General features: G+C 44.6%; 1 protein-coding gene across 2 annotated transcripts in view; it reads right to left on the reverse strand.

Annotated features, from left to right (window-relative positions):
* Window positions 1–3,119: 3,119 nt before the first annotated feature.
* Window positions 3,120–21,848, reverse strand: part of lap3 (leucine aminopeptidase 3) — a 59,091-nt gene continuing 40,362 nt past the window's right edge. For both annotated transcript variants that reach the window (XM_038791558.1, XM_038791559.1), the window contains exon 13: window positions 3,120–3,578. In XM_038791558.1, coding sequence (XP_038647486.1) covers window positions 3,383–3,578 — 196 coding nt within the window. In that variant the 3' untranslated portion in view covers window positions 3,120–3,382. The remainder of the gene's footprint in view (window positions 3,579–21,848) is intronic.

Below are 21,848 nucleotides of genomic sequence, written 5' to 3' on the forward strand. Positions count from 1 at the left end.
GCCAAGGTCTTTCCATTATGTCTTCCTCAAGTTATTGGCGATTGCTAAATGTGGTGTTTTCCCCATCTGAGACGTCGTATCCGGAGGCAATTGCCACACTAGATGCTGAGAAGGCATTCAACAGGTAGAATGGGGGTTTCTTTTTGCAGTCTTGGAGAAGTTTGGGATCAGCCCCAGTTTGTGTCTTGGATATGACTGTTGTACAAAGCCCCAATAACTATTGTCCGCACCAATAACATGAGCTCAGGGTATCTCCAATAAGGGAATGACACAGGGTGCCCTATGCCCCCCATCTTCTTTGCATTGGCGATAGAGCCTTTGGCCATCACCTTGAGGGCTTCAGATAAGTGGAAGGGGCTAGCGAGGGGAGGGGTGGAGCATAGGGTGCCCTGTACCCGATGATCTCTTTATTTGATGGACCCAGTCCCCACCATGGCCGATATAATGGAGGTGCTAAAGCACTTCGGCTTTTTCTCAGGGTACAAACTAAACTTGGAAAAAAGTGAATCCTTTCCAGTTAATCCCCAGGGAGGGGAGTTAATCTAGGGGTGCTGCCTTTTTGGATGGCTGGTTCCAACTTTGGGTATCTGGGGGTTCAAGTAGCCCGGGATTGGGCCCGTCTCTGTAAACTGAGCTACCTAAGCTTGGTAGGAAACGTCAGGACTGATCGGCAAAACTGGGATAATCTTCCCCTGTCCTTGGCAGGCAAGATGAACATCTCACCGACAAGGTATTCGGCAAATCCAATGGTTGCCTCAATTTAAAATTGGGGTCAATATCAAAGCTGATGCCAATTTGTGCGAATCATCTGTTCGAGCCTGCGAGACTGGACACCACCTTCGGGGGGTGGGAGGGAAAGGGGTTGGAAAAAGCCAGAAATAGGCAGAGATTGACAAAGATGTTGTGGACATAAAGACAAAGGGAGTATTAATGGTGGTGAAAATGACTAAGAAGGGGGTTGATAGTGGTATATTAAGAGATCAGAATGCATTAATGGCAGAACAAACGTAAGCAGTGTGTCAAAGAACAACCAGGAACAGCCAACAGATGGTTCAAGTGTGACGGGTGGGGTGAGGGGAGACAATAGTGAGGCAAAAACAGATCGATGGAAAAAAATGAAAATAAATTGATAGAAATAAAAATGAGGTGATGCTGGAAGAGAGAGTTCACAATCAAACGAGAAGTTGTTGAACTCAATGTTAAGTCTGGAAGGCTGTAACGTGCCTAATCGGAAGACGGGGTGCTGTTACTCCAGTTTGCGGTGGACTTCACTGGAACACTGCAGTAAGCCAAGGAAGGGCACGTGGATATGAGAGCAGGATGGTGAGTTGAAATGGCAAGCAACAGGCAGGTGCTGAGGCAGGACCGAAGGTGTTCTGCAAAGCGGTCACCCAATCTGTATTTAGTCTCTGCAATGTAGAGTAGACCGCATTGGAAGCAGCAAATGTAAAGACCAGATTGAAGGAGGTGCACATGAAGCGCTGCCTCACCTGAAGAGTTTAACCCCTTGGATGGTGAGCAGGGAGGAGGTAAAGGGGCAGCTGTTGCACCGTCTGCAATTACATGGGAAGGTGCCGTGGAAAGAGGGCGAGGTGTTGAGGGTGATGGAGGAGTGGAACATGGCATCTCGGAGGGAACGGTCCCTGAGGAATGCTGACAGGGGGACATAGGGGAAGTTGTGTTTGGTGGTGGCATCATGCTGGAGTTGGCAGAACTGGCATAAGGGTGACCAATTTCCTGTGCTGAAGTGTATCAGTTAACCAGGTGGGGTTTTCTATTAATCCAGTAATTTCATGATCTTCATTACAGAAACTAGGGGTAGCATTTTCCATCGAGCCCAATGTGGAGATTATCGTGGGTGGGACGAAAAATTCGACAGACCAACAAAAGATCAGTTGACTTTAGATGGGAATTTACAGTTGTGAGGCAGGTGGGACTGTAAACTTTTGGCAAAGATTTTTTATTCCAAATTTCAACTCGAGTCCCTCGAGAGCATGAGTCCAGGCCTCTGGATTAGTTCACTTACATTATTGCAATACAACTCTTCTGTACATGCATTCTGGTCACCTCACGGCTTCCATGAGGAAAAGATCACATAAGCTGTGATTATTCTCTTTCAGAAATGGCTGAAGGGAGATTTAATTGAGATGTATAAAATGAAGGATCTAGAATAGAGTAGACAAAAAGAACCTATTTCCCTTCAGAAAGGTCAATAAACAGTGGGTATAAATTTAACATAATTGGCAAAAGTATTAAAGGGAAGTTGAGGAGAAATTAATTCATCCAGATGCTGATTAGGCTTGAAACTCACCAATGGGAAGTATGATAAAGGCAGAAATATTCATCACATTTAACTACTCAGACATGCACTTTAAGTGGCTTAAACTACAAGGCTACATACCAAACAGCAGTGGGATTAGGCTGGATTGCCCTTTATGGTTGGAAGAAAAACAATGGGCCGAATGGCCTCCTTCTGCACTGTAAATTCTATGATTCTATGAATTATTCCTTTGTACAGTCCAAAGATGTGCAGGTTAGGTGGATTGGCCATGCTAAATTGCCCGTAGTGTAAGGTTAATGGGGGGATTGTTGGGTTACGGGTATACGGGTTACGTGGGTTTAAGTAGGGTGATCATTGCTCGGCACAACATCGAGGGCCGAAGGGCCTGTTCTGTGCTGTTCTATGTTCTATGTTCTATGTACATGTACTTCTATTGATGATGGATCAAAATTGTCTACATTCTGTAATAATTTTGTATCCATTCATTACCTGACCCGGACATTGTCAATACTGAATATTTTGTAATTACAGCCGTTACAAATTCTTGTTCTGTCTAGTTTATTTTCCTTTATTGATTTGGATTGCATACTCTCAACATCATTTTTAATATTACAAAAATAGTGGTGGGCAGCCATATTGAAGGCTCGATATGTGTCAGCTTTTCCTTTCAACAGGGAAGACTTTTTCAACAATGATCACTATTTTTCAAAATTCTTGGGTTGTCGCAATTTCAGTATTTGTAAAAGGCACTGGGAATACGGCAGCTTTCATGTTACTGCAGTGTATTGCCCCTTTAGCAGCAAATGAGCAGTTGCGTAATGAATTATGGCAGTTACCGTTTTCAGAAGATAAAAGTCTTCATTTAATGCACTTAGAAACAAATGTAAACCATCAAAAGATTGTTTATTAATAAAGCTTGTAAGATAAAATCTTGATCTTTTTTGATTTAAGTGGCATGTTTCTATGTGCAAAAACAAAAATCCAAAGTAAGCATAATCACAAATACAAAAGAAGGACATTCGTGTGGGCACCAGACTTATGACATTGATGAAGGGGAAACTAGAAAAGGAAAAATAGGTGGGTTCTCTTTAAAATTATAATTTATGATTTTTGGCTTTCTTGACTCAGATAGGCTGTAAATTCCACCAATGTCCTGGTCGGTCTTCCTGCCATTCCCTTTCGCAGGTATGGAACTTCATCTTTGTTTGACATTACACCAGCTATGTCAAGGTGAGCCCAATGAGGAACTTTAACAAACTCTCGCAGGAATGCTGCAGCTGTACAAGCACCACCAGACCTGCAGAACATTTGAAAGCAGAATGAAATAGCCAAATGGCATCAAATACACTTCATTGGAAATTCATCATTGATTTTGTAAATTGCAAATCCCTTTTTCTGAAAGGTTCACAAAAAAATTAACCCCCCCCCCCCCCCCCCCGCCAAATATCACAATTTTAATGGAATTTCCCACTATTTCCCGATAAATTCTTATGTCCACTTGATCCTCAAGTGAAACACAGTAAACAGGAACGCTAATTCCAAATGTCACTGCTCTGCTGGATAAGTTCTGTGGTGTGTTTTTCATTGGTTAGCACCACAATAATCCAGATGAAACCAAAAAGCTTCCTTCTTTATGTTTTCACTTTCCTTTACTGTGAGAATGCTTTAAAAGTTTTATTTCATTTTGAAAAGTGGGTAAATGGTCTCCATTTACAATTTAATGATTAGTTATAGATTTGCATTCAACTGTTTCAACTCTTAAGACATCTGGAGGCACATTTTGAAGACAGTGATCATAACTCTGTCAGATTCAAGGTTGCAATGGAAAAGGACAAGGGTGGGCCTGAAATCAATGTGCTAAGCTGGGGGAAGGCCGATTTTAATAAGATCAGATATGATTTGGCCAGAGTGAACTGGGAGAAGACACTTTTAGGTAGATCAGTAACAAAATAATGGGTTGCATTTAAGAAGGAAATAGGGAGTACAGGGTCAACATGTTCTAATCAAGAAAAAGGCTGGAACTAACAAATCCAGTGAACCCTGGATATCGAGGGATATACAGCACTGGATAAGGAAAAAAGGGGACGCAGATATCGAGGGCTCAAAACAGATGCCCAAGAGGTGTGTAGAATGTGCAAAAAGGAACTTCAAAAGATTAGGAGAGCAAAAAGGGGAAATGAAAGGATACTCTCAGGTAAAATAAAGGCAGTCCGAAGTTGTTTTGCAAGTATATTAAGGCAAAAGGATAACTAGGGAAAGAGTAGGGCCATTAAGCACCACAGTGGTAACTTGTTTGTGGAGCAGGAGGGCGGAGGTAAGGACTGTGGTAAAATTACATAAATTATCAATAGAGAAGATTTTCTGAGTGGAATGTCATGCTTAAAAGTAGACAACTCTCCCAACCTGATGAAATGCATCTCGGCTGTTGAGTGATGCAAGAGAGGACATAGCAGGGGCACTGGCAAGAATTTTCAATTCCTCTCTGGCCACAGGAGAGGTGCCATGGGACTGGTGGATAGTCAATGTGGTACCATTATTCAAGAAGGGAGGGGATAAACCAGGAAAATATAGGCCAGTTAGTGGTGGGGAAACTATTGGAAGCAATTCTGAGACCGAATTAATCCACATCTGGAGACGCAGGAATTCATCAAGAACAGTCAGCATGGTTTTGTTAAGGGCAGGTCATGTCTGGCCAACCTTGATTGAATTTTCCGAAGACGTGACCAGGTATGTAGATGAGGGCAATGCATGTGACATAGTCTACTTGGAGTTCAGCAAGGCTTTTGATAACGTCCCACATGTGAGACTGATAGTGAAGGTGGGATCCCATGGGATCCAAGGAAATTGGGAAAATTGGATCCAGAATTGGCTGAGTGGCAGGAAGCGGAAGGTGATGGTTGAGGGGTGTTTTTCTGACTGGAAGCCTGTGTCCAGTGGGGTTCCACAGGGATCAGTATTGGAGCCTTGCTGTTTGTGGTTTATATAAATGATTTTACACATGGATGCAGGAGGGTTGATCAGTAAGTTGACAGATGACATGAAAATAGTGAGGAGGATAGCATAAGATTACAGGAGGATACAGACGGGCTGACCAATGGCAAATAAAATTCAACCCAGAAAAGTGTGAGGTGATGCATCTGGGCAGGACAAACAAGGGATGGGAATACATGATAAACGGCAGAACCCTGGAAAATGGGATTAGAATACTTGGTTGTTTTTGACTTGCCCAGATACGATGGGCCTTTTCTGTGCTGTAGACCTCTATTACTATATAATGGGGTGGATTTTCACATTGGAGCATATTTGGGCAAGTAGTAGGTGAGGTCTAATTATTTTTTTGTCATCAGGCCTCATTACAGAAGTGGCCAATGTCAATCACACTGCATCTGATGGTAGGAAATCCTGCACCTTAAAAAAGGGTGCAAGTGAGAGTCAAATGAAGCTGCAGAGTTGTTGCAGTACTGATAATATCATTTGGGCCCAATTTGCAAATGTTACTTAAGCTTCTAACGGTTTACAGCCTTAATTAAGGATAAGCTGAACATTTGCAAAAAAACAGAGTTCTGGAGAATCCCCTCGCAGCCCCACCCCGAATCTTATCCTCCTATATAGCTGGATGGTCAGAAGATGAAAATCTGTCCTTCAAGTGTGATTTACATAAAACAGAAGTAATCTCTAGCTTAGATGTGTAATATTGTATGTATACAAGTGTTTTTAATGTCAAAAACATTCCAAGGCTCTTCACAGAGGAATAATCAAATAAAAATGGAAACTGTGCCAATTGGTAACAGCAGAGACTCTGGTTTCCTCCCACAAGTCCCAAAAGACATGCTTGTTAGGTGAATTGGATATTTTGAACTCTCCATTAGTGTATCCTGAACAGGCGCCGGAGTATGGTGTCTGGGGGATTTTCACAGTAATTCCATTGCAGAAGCTTATTTGTGACACTAATAAAGATTATTATTATTAACTGACACAAATTCTAGCATCTACAAACACACAATTAAATGTGCAAATTTGAGGGTAGCACAATGGCGTAGTCGTTAGCACTGCTGCCTACGGCGCTGAGGACCCGGGATCAAATCCCAGCCCTGGGTCACTTTCTGTGTTTAGTTTGCACATTCTCCCCTTGTCTGCATGGGCTTCACCCACTCAACCAAAGATGTGCAGGGAGGTGGGTTGGCCATGCTAAATTGCCCCTTAACTGAAAAAAAATCATCGGGTACTCCAAATTTATTTAAAAAATCATTTTTAAAAACATGCAAATTTAGAAGCTGCTGTCAGTTATATCCTTCTTCACCATAGGCTTCACCATTACCATCTCCATTGATGTAATCTTCACAGAATTCACTGTGAAGGCATGAATTCAGGCCCTTTACCCCTTACCTCACTCCAAAAACTGATGAAAAATGTAGGCCTTGCAAAATCTGAAGTAACTGACTTTTTAAAGTGGCATGGTGGCACAGTGATTAGCACCAGTGCCTCACAGCACCAGGGACCCGGGTTCAATTCCGGCTTTGGTGACTGTGTGGAGTTTGCATGTTCTTTCTGTGTCTCCGTGGGTTTCTTCTGGGTGCTCCGGTTTCCTCCCACAATCCAAAGATGTTCAGGTTAGGTGGATTGGCCATGATAAATTGCCCCTTAGTGTCCAAAAGGTTAGGTGGGATTACTAGGTTTTGGGATTAGTGTGGGGGCGTGGGCCTGGTAGGGTGTTCTTTCAGAGGGTCAGTGGTGACTTGATTGGCTGAATGGCCTCCTTCAGCACTGTAGGAATTATATGAATAAGTGCAATTACACGAAAAAGTTCTTTGGCCTTGTAAAAATAATTTTACAAATGTGGGGTCTAATTCCCTCAGTAGGAAAATAATGTTTCTTTTTTTTTAAATCAAAATTTAATTTAGTGGCTTTTCTATTCTTTGCTTTTATGTCTTTTTCTTAATGCCATGTGTATCAAACCATTTCTTTGATTTTTGTTACAACAGTTTAAATGTAATTTATATTTTATGCATTTCTACTACTTGCTTATTGAGCGATTGGTTGTGCAGCCTCCCTGCTGCTTGTCCTGCTCAGACACCATAGATTTCAGATTGTGAGTGACAAATTAAAACAGATGTTAGATAACTGGAGGTCTCTGCAAACAAACCTGCTAACAGTCTGTAAGCAGCTGCACCTGAGGTGAACAGTGAAGGATGTTTTCTCTTCACTTTTTGTATTACCAGAAATAAAACTAATTGTTTGCATAAGAGTGTGGATATGTGAGCAAATAATTGCAAAAATGAAATATGGGGTCAAGCCTATAGTGTAGGACATTAGCTTGAGGAAAGTTACGTAAAAGAAAACAAAATAAATCAAGGAGAATTAGTTAGGAAGTATCAAGGTCTTGTTTTTAAAAATCTGAATAGTGAGGAAATAAGACATTTCAAGGTCTGAGGTTCTATGGCAGGGTTGGGGGAGCAGGGATACAACTTCACACAATTTCAACATTATGAACAAGCAATTGTAGTTTAATTATTTAAGGTGCAAGAGAGATGAATAGAAAAACATGGGAAATAAGATATTAATCTAATGCATGTCTGTGGAAGTTACTGGAATCTATAATTAAGTACAGAGTTGCAGAGCACTTAGAAAAATTTGAGTTGATTAGACAGCTAACATGGATTTTCAAAAAAAAAAAAATGGGGTTTAACCTCAGGGCTTCAGTACATGTAGCTGTGGGGTATCCCAAAGGTTCACAGCCCCCTCCCTCCACTCCACCTTCCAGGATGATGCCAGGTAAAGATTGCACAGCAATTGCCCTGCACTGGAGACCATCAGAAACTGTAATATTAAATCACAAACTTTGGATAGTTCGGACTGTGTTACATTGACAGTTACTAGAAAAAAAGTTACAAGCATTGAAACCAACTCCAATTTCTGGGGAAACCATTGTACAGACCCACATCAACCCATCATGAGACTCACCCCAAACCCATAGGGGACTCTCCCAGCCATTCCCAACTAGCATCAATTAAGACATGCATGGTTCCTTTGTATTTTACTCTTCTTTTGTATGAATATGCTGTAACTGCAAGACAGACTAATTAAGCTTAGCTGAGTGTTTGGTGGCATGGTGGCACAGTGGTTAGCACTGCTACTTCACAGCTCCAGAGATCGGGGTTCAATTCCGGCCTCAGGTGGCTGTCTGTGTGGAGTTTGTATTTTCTCCCTGTGTTTGCGTGGGTTTCCTCCGGGTGATCCAGTTTCTTCCCACAGTCCAAAGATGCCTAGGTTAGGTGGATTAGCCATGCTAAATCGCACTCCCCAAGTGTCCAAAAGGTTAGGTGGGGTTACTGGGTTAGAGTGGAGGTGTGGGCTTAAGTAGGATGCTCTTTCCAAGGCCGGTGCAGATTTGATGGGCCTAGTGGCCTCCATCTGCACTGTAGGGATTCTATGATGATCTATGATAATATACAAATATGACAAGATGTATGTTTACCTGTTAATGTATTAAGAAGGGACCTTGACCTTTGGCCGAGCAAGAAAATATGTTTTCTCTTCTATGTTAAGAGCAATGGTGTTAATAGAAATTGCAAAAGTGTAAAATTGCACAAAGTGCTTAATGTCAGTAAACATTGGCTTGTCTGCAAAAAGGGGAAAAGTAGGAAACATCAGTAAGGGCTTACGTGTTAACCCAAAGCAAGATTCTGGAAAATAATGAAGTAATTTTCCCTATTCATGTTGGTCAAAGGCAACTATGGCCTAATATGACAGGGCGCTAGTACCCTGAGAAGAAATAAAAGAGAGAATATCTTAGACATTGTTGGTGAAGAAGGTTGACTGTGAAGAGTTGTTTGGTAGTATAGAATTTTGAGTATTGCTGAAAAAGACATTTCTGTCAAAGCTTTTCATCTTGCACTCATCATGACATTTCACAGGAATACAAATCCAAGGGAAATAACAAATATATATTGTATGACAAGCGAGTGCTGATTGGTTGGTAAGAAGAGTATGGTTGAGGCGTTGCCATGGCGAATGCACCATTTAATTGTGACTGACAGTTAACAGCCTTCTGGAGATCGATTTTCGCATTTATGGTGCTGAAAGAAACCCAGGAACATCCTGGACTAAAGCTTTATAGCTTGGAAATACTATCACCTTATTGAGCAGCACCATTCTTCCCATTTATTACGCTGTGGTGGCAAATGAAAGTGTGTGGAGTAGGGCTGTAAGATTGTTTGTCCTGCTAAATTAACCTGTGGATGAAAATGTTTGAGAACCAATGATTTAGAGGATAAGAGAGCACCGATGTGGAAGTTTGCTGATGGCACGATGATGCAAAGTTTTAAAAATATATATTTTTATTCTCCATTTTCACATTTTCTTCAAAATTTACACCCCACCAACAAACAGTAAACGGTAACAAATACAAAGTCAATTCCTTTATCAACAACGATCTCATCCTCCCACCACCCCAAACAACACGCCACCTGACAATATAAGCATCAAATAAAACAAACCCTCCCACGGTGGGAAAAGCAAAGGAAAAGGAATCAGGAATCATCTATGGTCACCATTGACCTGTAGAGCCCCCCCCCCCCCCCCCCAAACATTCAATTCTATCCAATCCCCGAAAGAGTACCATAACTGACACCCATGAATTGTAAAACCCCCCTCCCCGACTCCTCCCCTCCACTCTTATAAAACTCCTCCCCCCAACCACTGTTCCTTCCCGCCAACTTTCCACCCTGGCTAGACTCATCGGAACCTGTTCTGCCAGGCTCCGATGGCCGCAGCCCCTCCCCCGACCTCACTCCCGTTCACTGGCAGGCTTAACCCGGCCAGTGTGGAGGCCCCACCCTGGTCTCTTTCCCCCTTGCCCGGTTCCAGGAAGACCAAGAAACCCCCTTTAGCACGCAAACCCCGCATACACACCCAAACCCCAAAGAACCATCATTGCAAGTGAAAGTCTCATCTCTTCCCTTGTCCAAATAAATAAAGTCGGCTCATTTAGCACATACACCAGTGCGCAGTGAAAAAACAGTTACACGAGGCTACATCAGCACATGACCATTTCTCAAGTCTGCCACAGTCCTTCTGCCTTCACAAACTCATCCGCTGCTTCCGCCGTCCCAAAATAAAAGTCCTTGGATTTGTAGGTCACCGTCAACTTAGCTGGGTATAATATGCCGCACTGCACCTTACTGATGTACAGTGCCTTCTTCACCCGGCTGAAGGCAGCCTGCCTCCTCGCCAGCTCCAGCGTAAAGTCCTGATATATGCATATACCAGCTCCAGCTCACTGCACCACCCGCTTCTGCTTTGCCCAGCACAGGACCTTCTCTTTCACACTGTACCTACGAAAACACATCGTCACGGCTCTTGGCGGCTCTCTTCTTTTTTACAGGCCTCCATGACCAATGAGCCCAATCAAGTTCACGTCGGGAGGGATCATCCCCCTCTCCCAATAGCTTCGCCAACATCGTGGTAAAATACTCAGTCGGCCTCGGGCCTTCTACTCCTTCGGACAGACCCACAATCCTCAGATTCTGTCGCCTGGATCTGTTTTCCAAGTCCATTCTGGCTCTCAGACCCTTGTTGATCTCTATCACCTTCCGCACCTCTTCCCCATCGAGGTAATTTGACCACTGTGCTGCGACAATGTCTCTTCCACTTCCTTCAGTGCCTCACCTTGCTCCCGCACCTCCGCCACTGCGCTCAATATCGTCGCCCACACCGTTACCTCCACTAGCACTTTCAATACCGCCCCCATCTCCTTCCTCATCGCCTCCATATGTTTTGTGAACTGCCTTTCGAGTTCCACGGCCATCACCTTAGTCATTTCTTCAGCTGTGGGCAATGCGGCCTCCCCTGGTGCCCCAGCCTCCACTTTACTTGCCGTCCCCGCGGTGACCTTTTCACTCCCCGACGGACTTTCAGCTGCTTTTTTCACGGCCGTTATTTTACTTATTTTTGACATTTCCCTTCACTGTGCCTTCTCCCTGCTTTTGCCACTTTCGTTGCCCCTAGGACCGAGTGTTAAACTCGGAAAATGCCATTCCCGAACGGGAGCCCTCCAATGTGCGGCTGCCTCCCGCCTGCTGTCACTGGAAGTCACGGTGATGCAAAGTTAATGGCGTAGTTAGCACAGTTAGGGATAATTTCTATCTAAAGTCTAATTTTTTCCTTTAATTTAGCAATGAAGTAAAAATTACTATTTAAATTGGTAATTAAGTTTTATTCCAGCCTTAAAACAGGGGTTCACAATCTCTCCAAGAGCAGCAGCAGCTACTCAATTAGCTAGCTAGCTCAAACTGGTTTCTTAGAACACTGAATTAGTTGCTTTTCAGGGAGCATAGAAACAGGCCTTCCCCATTGCTGCCTTGTCTGCACTAAGTGCTGTGTTGGATGCACAGAGTATAAAGTGGGAAATTGCTGACAGGAAGTACAGTAAAGAGAGAATAGGACATGCTCCATGTTCTAGCTATCTCAGCTTCCAGAGGCTGGGTCTTTCTTTGATACAGAGGAAGAAGCGGATTGCTCAGTAACTGGTAAGTTATTATTTTTATTCTAATTGTAATCACTAGTTATCAAAGTTACATTAGTTGGTTATGGTGTATTCCCAAAGTTAAAAAATAATACAAATTGGTGGCATGGTTAATAAAATAAAAGGAAAATAAATAAGTAAATAATATTTAGTTTGAGGGAAATAAGAGTGGGCTCAATACTAGTGTTTTAAACTGAAATAAGGGCAATTCTGTGGGAATGAAAGCAGAGCTAGCTAAAATGAACTGACAAATGAGGTTAAGGGGCATATCAATAGAGATGCAATGGCAAACATTTAAAGGGACACCTTAGAATACACAGATTAGATACATTCCAATAAGAAACATTCTATGGGAGGACTCGCCAGCCGTGGTGAACTAAAAAAGTTAAAGACAATATCAAACTTAAAGAAAAAGCACATAATTGCACAAAGACAGCTGGCAGGCAAGAATATGAAGGACAGCAAAGAATGACAAAAAGATTAATAAGGAGGGAAAAATTAGAGGAATAAAGAAAGCTAGCTAGAAATATAATGAATGATAGTAAGAGCTTCTATAGATACTTAATAAGAAAAATTAACAAACTGAACATTAAGACTTGTAGAAAATGAGTCTGGGATTAAAATAACAGAAAATAAAGAAAGGGCAGAAGATTTAACAGGTATTTTGCATTGGTCTTCACTGTAGAGGATAAAAGTAACATTTCAGAAATAGCTGTAAACCAGCAATTGGAAGGGAGGAAGAACTTAGGAAAATTACAACCATCAGGGAAGTGGTGCTTAAAAATTGATGGAGCTGCAGGTTGACAAATCGGTAGGTCCTGATGAATTACATCCTAGGGTTTTAAAAGAAGTGACTTAATAACATAGTTGACGGGTTGGTTTCAATTTTCCAAAATTCCCTACCATTAGATGTTGCCATTAGATTGAAAAATGGGGGGGGGGGGGGGGGGGGCTATTATTAAAGATGTTGGCAGGGCACTTGAAAAAATTCAAGGCAATCAGACAGAGTCAACATGCATTTGTGGAAGGGAAATCATGGATAACCAATTTATTGGAGTTCATTGAAGGAATCACATGTGCTGTGGATAAAGGGGAACCAACGGATGTGCTATACTTAGATTTCCAGAAGGCATTTGATAAAATGGCACATTAAAGGTTTTTGTGGAAAATAAAAGCTCATGCTGTAGGTGGAAAGGTATTGGCACGGATAGAAGATTGGCTAGCTAACGGTAAACAGAAGGTAGGCATTATTGGGTCGTTTTCTAACTTGTGGGATGTAGTGAGTGATGTACCTACCACATGGATCAGTGCTGTGGCCTCAACTATTAACAATTTATATAAATTGCGTAACTAAAGGGACAGAAGGTATGGTTCCTACATTTTCTGATTATACTAAAATAGGTAGGAAAGTAAGTAGTGAAGAGGACATAAGGAGGCCACAGGATAATTTAAGCAAGTGGGCAAAAGTTTGACAAATGGAGTGCAATGTGTAGAGTACTGTGTATAATATTGGTCTCCTTATTTAAGAAAGGATGTAAATGTATTGGAAGCAGTTCAGAGAAGGTTTACTAAACAAATACCAGGAATGGGCAGATTGTCTTATGAGGAAAGGTTGGGCAGACGAGGCTTGTATCTGCCGGAGTTTAGAAAAGGAACATAATTGAATGATTGAAACATAAGATCTCGAGGGGTCTTGACAGGATGAATGTGGAGAAAATGTTTCCTCCTGTGAGAGAACATACAAAGTTGACAATGCGGGTGTTCCCCAATCGAAAACCCTGGCTCAACCAAAGGGTTCACTCCCTGCTGCAGTTCCAGACGGAGGCGTTCAAGTCTGACAAGCCTGACCTGTATAAGAAATCCAGATACGACATACGGAAAGCCATCAGGGATGCAAAAAGACAATACCGCATCAAACTAGAGTCCCAGGCCAACAACACTAACCCACAACGACTATGGCAGGGCCTGCACAAGATCACAGGCTATAAAGCAAGGCCAGGTGGAATATCTGGGCTGGAGCATCCCTACCCGATGATTTGAACACGTCCTATGCCCGTTTTGAGCAGTCAGCCAATGCATCAGTGCTGTAGCCATCTGAGATGGCCACTTACAACTAGGGACAGAGAAACTCGCAAAGCCTAGCATGTAAAATGGACAAGGCAAGACTCAGGCAGGCTCAGAGCCCGAAATGCATATTTGTCAGCAAGAAGTCCAGACGGTATCGAAACTCCGTCCAATTAGCATTTTAATCAGGCCGATTAGCATTTGATGGCCCATCTTCACCAAAATAAAGGACTGGTACTCAAGCAACCGGGAGAGTCCCAGACATTTCGGCGCCACTCCCTGTTCAGGGGAAGCGTAAACAACAGAGTCAGTGACCGCTTGAGACACGCCCACCCATCCAGATCCCCGTCCACTTATTGGTTAGAAATTGAACAGAGTGATCCGAGATCACCCAATTAGTGGGGACCAAACTGAAGGACCGCCCAAAAAAGCGTGAAAACCCCCAAGTAGAAGAAGAAGAGTTTGCCGTATGTTCATTCTCTCTTGGACCTGGCGCCCCGGCTATGACCATTCCCCAAGTGCAGCACAACCAGAAGCAAGTCCAAGTTCAACGCTCGCTACTAGATGGATGAGCCTAGCTGAGCAGCAGTTACTTCTCCAGACTCGATAGATCCAGAGTCGGACAGCAGCGACTGTTCCTGTGACCTAAGCCTGAAGTTAAGTACAGCTTGTCTTAGACGATAGGTGTAGTTAACTAGTCGTGTTGATGTTGCATGACTAATTGTGTGCAAATAAAGTATCCTTGACCTTGAACTAACAAACTGGTGTTTGGCTCTTTTATCGATATCCGGTTGAACCTTGTGGTGGTATCATTTGATACCTGGCGACTCTGAGCATTAGAACATAGATATCAAAAGAAATGAGGGCAAACTCACTTATTGCCATAATTGGAACAGAGCCACAGGAAAAGACAGGAAAAGGAAATCGCAACAGTGCCGCCCGCCCCAACAGCCCTGGACAGAGCCATACTCACTATTACAGCCTCAGAGGTAAGAGTTGCCTTCTTGAAAGTCAATCCGCGGAAAGCGACGGGCCCCGACGGGGTTCCTGGGCGAGCACTCAGAGCCTGCGCAGACCAGCTGGTAAGTGTATTCGCAGATATTCTCTGCACCTCACTCCTCCGCTCTGACGTCCCCACCTCCTTCGAGAAGACCACCATAATACCGGTACCAAAGAAGAACAAGGTAACCTGCCTCAACGACTACCAACCGGTGGCCCTGATGTCTGTTATCATGAAATGCTTCGAGCGGCTCGTCATGAGACGAATCAATGCCAGCCTCCCAGGTGGTCTCGATCCACTGCAGCTTGCCTATCATCACAAGCGGTCCACAGCAGATGCTGTCTCCCTGGCTCTACAATCACCATTCGAACACCTCGACAACAAGGACAGTAACGTAAGACTGCTGTTCATAGACTACAGCTCCATCTTCCACACCATTATCCTGACAAGACTAATAACCAAACTCTGCAATCTTGAACTTGACCCCTCCCTGTGCAGCTGGATCCTGGACTTCCTCACCAACAGACCACAATCTGTCAGGATAGGCAATAGCACCTCCTCCACAATAGTCCTCAACACCAGGGCCCCGCAAGGATGTGTGCTTAGTCCTCTACTGTACTCCCTATACACACACGACTGTGTGACAAGATTTAAAAAAATAAAATATTTAGAATACCCAATTCATTTTTTCCAATTAACGGGCAATTTAGCGTGGCCAATCAGCCTAGCCTGCACATCATTGTGTTGTGGGGGCAACACGGTGGCGCAGTGGGTTAGCCCTGCTGCCTCACGGCGCCGAGGTCCCAGGTTCGATCCCGGCCCTGGGTCACTATCCGTGTGGAGTTTGCACATTCTCCCCGTGTTTGTGTGGGTTTCACCCCCACAACCTAAAGATGCGCAGGCTAGGTGGATTGGCCACGCTAAATTGCCCCTTAATTGGAAAAGATTAATTGGGTACTCTAAATTTATTTTTAAACAATCATTGGGTTGTGGGGGCGAAATCTATGCAAACATGGGGGGAATGCGCAAACTTCACACGGACAGTGACCCAGAGCCATGATCGAACCTGGAACCTCTGCGCCGTGAAGCAGCATTGCTATCAACTGCACCATCATGCTGCCTGTGTGGCAAGGTTCAACTCCAACTGAATCTATAAGTTTGCGGATGATACGACTGTGGTGGGCCGTATCTCAAACAATGATGAATCAGACTACAGAAAGGAGATAAATCACTTGGTTGCATGTGTTCCAATAACAACCCCTCTCTAAATGTCAAAAAGACTAAGGAACTGATCATCAACTTCAGGAAGCATAGCATGACACCACTCCCATCTGCATCAATGGTTCCGAAGTGGAGATGGTCGATAGCTTTAAGTTCCTGGGGGTCACCATCACCAACAGTCTGTCCTGGTCCACTCACAATCAAGAAAGCCCAACGACGTCTCCACTTCCTACGGAAGCTAAAGAAATTCGGCATGTCTGCATCGACTCTCACAAACCTCGACAGATGTGCGATAGTGAGCATCCTCTCCGGCTGCATCACAGGTTGGTATGGCAACTGTTCGGTCTAAGAACGCAAGAAACCGCAGAGTGTGGTGAACTCAGCCCAACGCATCACACAAGCTTGCCACCCTCGCATTGATTCTGTTTACACCTCCCGCTGCCTCAGGAAGGCAGACAGCATTATCAGAGACCCCTACCACCCAGACATTGCCTTCTTCCAGACCTTTCCATCAGGCAGAAGGTATAGAAGTCTGAAGACCTGCACATTCAGACATAGGAACAGCTTCAAGACTCCTGAACGACTCACCCTCGGACTGATCTGTTCCCTGTAAGAACACTATTCACAACTCCCTATGCTGCTCTTGATCATGTATTTGCTTTGTTTGGCCCCTTGTTCCGCACTGTAACCAATCACTGTTTGTCAATGTACCATTTGTCAATGTACTCTGTTGATTATTCTTTTTGTCTACTATGTACGTACTGTGTATGTTACCTCGGCCGCAGAAAAATACTTTTCACTGTACTTGGGTACATGTGACAGTAAATCAAATCAAATCAAAGAATCTAGAACTAGTGGTCAATTTTAAAAATAAGGGGTCACCCATTGAAGACAGGTGAGAAGAAACTGTTTCTCTCAAAAGGTCGACGGTCTTTGGAACTTCCTTCCTCAAAAGGCAGTGGAAGCAGAGTCCTTGAATGTTTTCAAGGCAAAGATAGATAGATAGATAGATTCTTCATAAACAAGGGGTGAAAGGTTATTGGGGCAAGTGGGATATTCGTCAGATCAGCCATGATCTTATTGAATGATGGAATTGGCTCAACGGGTTGCCAACGCTCATGTTCCTAGTACAGATAGGAGCATGAAATTACAAGAATTGTGCAGGCTAAACTGATATATGAATTTCAATAACATTTGTGAAGACATCTTTTTTAAATTTAAATTTAGAGTACCCAATTCATTTTTTCCAATTAAGGGCTATTTAGCATGTGCAATCCCCCTAACCTTGCACATCTTTGGGTTGTGGGGGCAAAACCCACGCAAACACGGGGAGAATGTGTAAACTCCGCATGGACAGTGACCCAGAGTCGGGATCAAACCTGGCACCTCAGCGCCATGAGACTGCAGTGCTAACACTGCGCCACCGTGCTGCCCTTTGTGAAGACATTTTTGACCAAGAAAGGTTAGATCCAAATATTTTTTCAATGGTGAAAAGCTAGAAACAGTGGAGGTCCAAAGAGATCCATACACACAGATCACTAAAATGTAATGGTCTAGTTCAAAAAATAATCAAAGACAAATTAAACATTAGTGTAGAAATGTAGAGGTGTTCACATTACTTTTATTTCTAACAAAAACAGAACTAAATTTTTTTATTCTTCTGTGGGATATGAGCGGCGCTGGCAAGCCCATCATTTGTTACCCAATCCTAATTGAGAAGGTAGCGGTGAGCCATTTTCTTGAACCACTGCAGTCCATATTGTGCAAGTACACCCGCAGTGCTGTTAGGGTGTTCCAGATTTTTGACCGAGTGTAGTGGGAGAACGATGATATAGTTCCCAGTTAGGACGGTGAATGGCTAAGGGGAGGTTGCAGGTCGTGGTGTTCCCCTGCACCTGCTGCTTCTGTCCTTCTAGATGGTGGAAGTCACAGGCTTAGAAGGTTCTCCCAAAGAATGCCTTACAAGTGGCTGCAGTGCATCTTGTGTATGCTACACACTAATGCCACTGTGCAACAGTGGTAGAGGGAGTGAATAGTTAAGATGATGGATGGGGCATGAATCAAGCAGGATCCTATGGAACTTCAAGTGTTACAAGGAGCTGCACTCATCCAGGCGAGTATTCCATCGCACTTCTGATTGTGCCCTGCAGATGCTGGACAGTCTTTGGTGAGACAGGAAGTTGAGTTACTTGCTGCAGAAGTTTCAGCCTTTAACCTGCCCTTTTATTTACAGTATTTATATGGCTCCTTCCGTTCAGTTTCTGGTCAATGGTAACCCCCAGGATGTTATTGGTGGGGTATTCAGTGATGGTAATCCCATTGAATGGCAAGGGAAAATGGCTAGATTCTCTCTTGTATGTCGTCCTTGCTTGTGTGACAAATGTTACTTGCTAAACCAGAATGTTGTCCAGGTCTTGCTACATATGGAGACGGGCTGCTTCAGCATCTGAGGAGTTGCGAATGGTGCTAAATATTGTACAAGCATCCCACTTCTGAACTTTTGATGGTGTAATTGATGAACACGAGCTGAGGAAATCATGCAATCATGTCCTGGGACTGAGGTGACTAGCCTCCAACAACCAGAACCATATTCCTTTGTGTTCAGTATGACTCCAACCAATGGAGAGCTTTCCACCTCATCCCCACTGAATTCAATTTTGCTTGGCTCCTTGATCCACTAGACCAAATATTTTCTTGATGTCAGGGGCAGTCACTCTCACTTCATCTCAAGTTCAAATCTTTTGTCTATTTTTGGACCAAGGTTGCAATGAGGTCAGGAGCCATGTGACCCTGGTGGAAACCAAACTGAGCATCAGTGAGCAGGTTATTGCTGTGCAGGTGTGCTTTACATACTTTGGCAGTCACCTCTCTCAAAAGGCCACCACTGATGAGGAGATCTATCACCATATCCACTGCACCAGTTCAGCATTCTGCAAACTACGGCAAGGATTGTTTGACAACAAAGATCACCGCAAGTCAACAAAAGTTCAAGTGTACAGAGTAGTTGTCATCATCATTCTCATGTACTGAGACCTGGACTGCATATTAACCACACCTAGGAGCACTGGAGAAATCCCATCAATATCTTCACCTAAAGTCCGGACTCAATGGGAGGATCGGAGGGTAAACATTCATGCCCTTCTTGAAGCCAGGTTCACAATAATTCAGACAAAACTCTTGAAAAATGAATTTCAATATCCTAGACACAATGCCAGGTCTTGCTTTCTCAACCCTCAAATGGCCTATGTTCTGAGGAGGGCAAAGAAAACACCCCAAAGACACTTTCCCAAAGAGTTTTTGAAGCAAGCCTTGCAGGACAGTGGCATCAACCTTAATGACAGGAGTTTGCTACTAATCATTCAGAATGGTGACAACTTGTCCATCAAACTACAGCATGCTTTGAGTCCCAATTCCTTAAGTATAACAGTAAGAAGTCTTACAACAAGTCCAACATGTTTGTTTCAAACACTAGCTTTCGGAGCACAGCTCCTTCCTCAAGTGAATCTTAATTATAAGGCAGAGCAGGAGCACAGAAGGATAGATCTATGGAACCCATTACCTCATAGGATGTCCTGCTCCACAAACACAAAGATCTGAGAATCAAGAATTGGCCTGTTCAGTCATATGAAGACACACAACAGAAACCCACAACGCTGAGTATCAATAGACAGCAATGATGCCACCGCCACTGTTGGCATCACTGTCGACGACACCTTTAATAATTTTAAGGATGATCGAAAGGCTCCCGTGGCGAGCGTACGGACCAACAATACCAACTCCCAATACTTCCAGCTGCACAGGGGCACCAGACAAGGATGCCCACTGTCCCCGCTGCTGTTCGCGCTAGCAATTGCGCTCAGGGCAGCAAAAAATTGGAGGGGATCCGAAGGGGAGGCAGAGAGCACAGAGTCTCACTCTATGCAGATGACCTGCTCCTCTACATCTCGGACCCACAGAGCAGCATGGACGGAATCATTGCGCTCCTGAAAGAGTTTGCCGCCTTCTCGGGCTACAAACTCAACATGAGCAAAAGCGAGATCTTCCCAGTACACCCGCAAGGGGTGGGGGCAGCATTAACGGGACTGCCGTTCAAACAAACCCAACACAAATTCCGCTACCTGGGGATCCAAATAGCAAATGACTGGAAAGAGATCCACAAATGGAACCTCACCAGTCTGACGGAGGAAGTAAAAAAGAACCTGCAAAGATGGAACACACTCCCACTCTCCCTCGCGGGGAGAGTCCAGACGATCAAAATGAACGTACTGCCCAGGTTCCTCTTCCTGTTTAGATCCATTCCGATCTACATCCCCAAGGCCTTTTTCAAAGCGCTGGACAAACTAATCATGGCGTTCGTATTGGGGGGGGGGGGGGGGGGGGGTAAAAATGCTAGGATCCCAAAGAAGGTCCTACAAAAAACAAATTCCGGGGGGGGGGGGGCTAGCCCTCCCAAACCTACAATTCTACCACTGTGCGGCAACAGCCGAGCGAGTAAGGGGATGGATCCAGGAGCCAGAGGCCGAGTGGGTGCGGGCGGAGGAGGCCTCCTGCATTGGGACCTCCCTCCGGGCCCTCGCCATGGCAGCACTCCCATCCCCACCCAAAAAACACTCCAGCAGCCCAGTGGTGACAGCCACCCTCCAATCCTGGAAACAACTGCGGCAGCAATTTGGCCTGACCAAAATGTCGGACAAGGCTCCCATCTGCAACAACCATAGGTTCACACCAGCACTGACTGACGTCACCTTCAAAAGGTGGAGGCAGGACTGAGGGACACTGACAGTCAGGGACCTATACACGGACGGCAGGATCGCAACATTGGACGAACTGACAGAGACATTTCGGCTAGCCAGGGGGAACGAGCTACAGTATCTGCAGCTCAAAAACTTCTTACGAAAGGAGACAAGGACGTACCCACAACCGCCACGACAGACAATACTGGAAGACCTACTGGACGCAAGTATCCTAGATAAAGGGAACTGTAGCGACATGTCTGACCGACTGGTAGAAAGGGCCCACACCGTACTGGACGCAACAAGAAAGAAATGGGAGGATGACCTGGGGATTGAGATAGGGTGGGGACTCTGGAGCGAAGCACTGCATAGAGTCAACTCCACCTCCACGTGCGCAAGGCTCAGCCTGACGCAACTAAAAGTGGTACATAGAGCACACTTAACAAGAAACCGTATGAGCAGGTTCTTCCCGGAGGTGGAGGACAGATGCGAACGGTGCCAAAGAGGCCCGGCCAACCACGCCCACATGTTCTGGTCTTGCCCCAGACTTGTGGAGTACTGGACAGCCTTCTTCGAGGCTATGTCCAAAGTGGTGGGGGTGAGGGTGGAGCCATGCCCGATACTGGCGGTCTTCGGGGTTTCAGACCAGCCAGATCTATTCCTGGGGAGGAGGGCAGACGCCCTTGCCTTCCTGATCGCCCGCCGTAGAATCCTGTTTGGCTGGCAGTCAGCAGCACCACCCAGAGCTGCAGACTGGCTGTCCGACCTCTCGGAATCTCTCCAAATGGAGAAAATCAAATTCGCCATCCGAGGGTCAGATGACGGCTTCCACAGAACGTGGGAGCCATTCATGCAATTGTTCCGGGACCTGTTTGTGGCCAACGAACAAGAGGAAGAATAGCCGGGTGGCCAAGAATCAGGGGAAAATGGACGGGAATCGGGGGAAGGTAGCCGGGGGGGGCTACGGGTTCGTTATGGGGGTTTGTTCTCATGGTTTTATGCTTATTTCTTTTTCTTGTTAATTTA

Source organism: Scyliorhinus canicula, chromosome 3 (genome assembly GCF_902713615.1).
Source record: "Scyliorhinus canicula chromosome 3, sScyCan1.1, whole genome shotgun sequence".
NCBI classification, from domain to species: domain Eukaryota; kingdom Metazoa; phylum Chordata; class Chondrichthyes; order Carcharhiniformes; family Scyliorhinidae; genus Scyliorhinus; species Scyliorhinus canicula.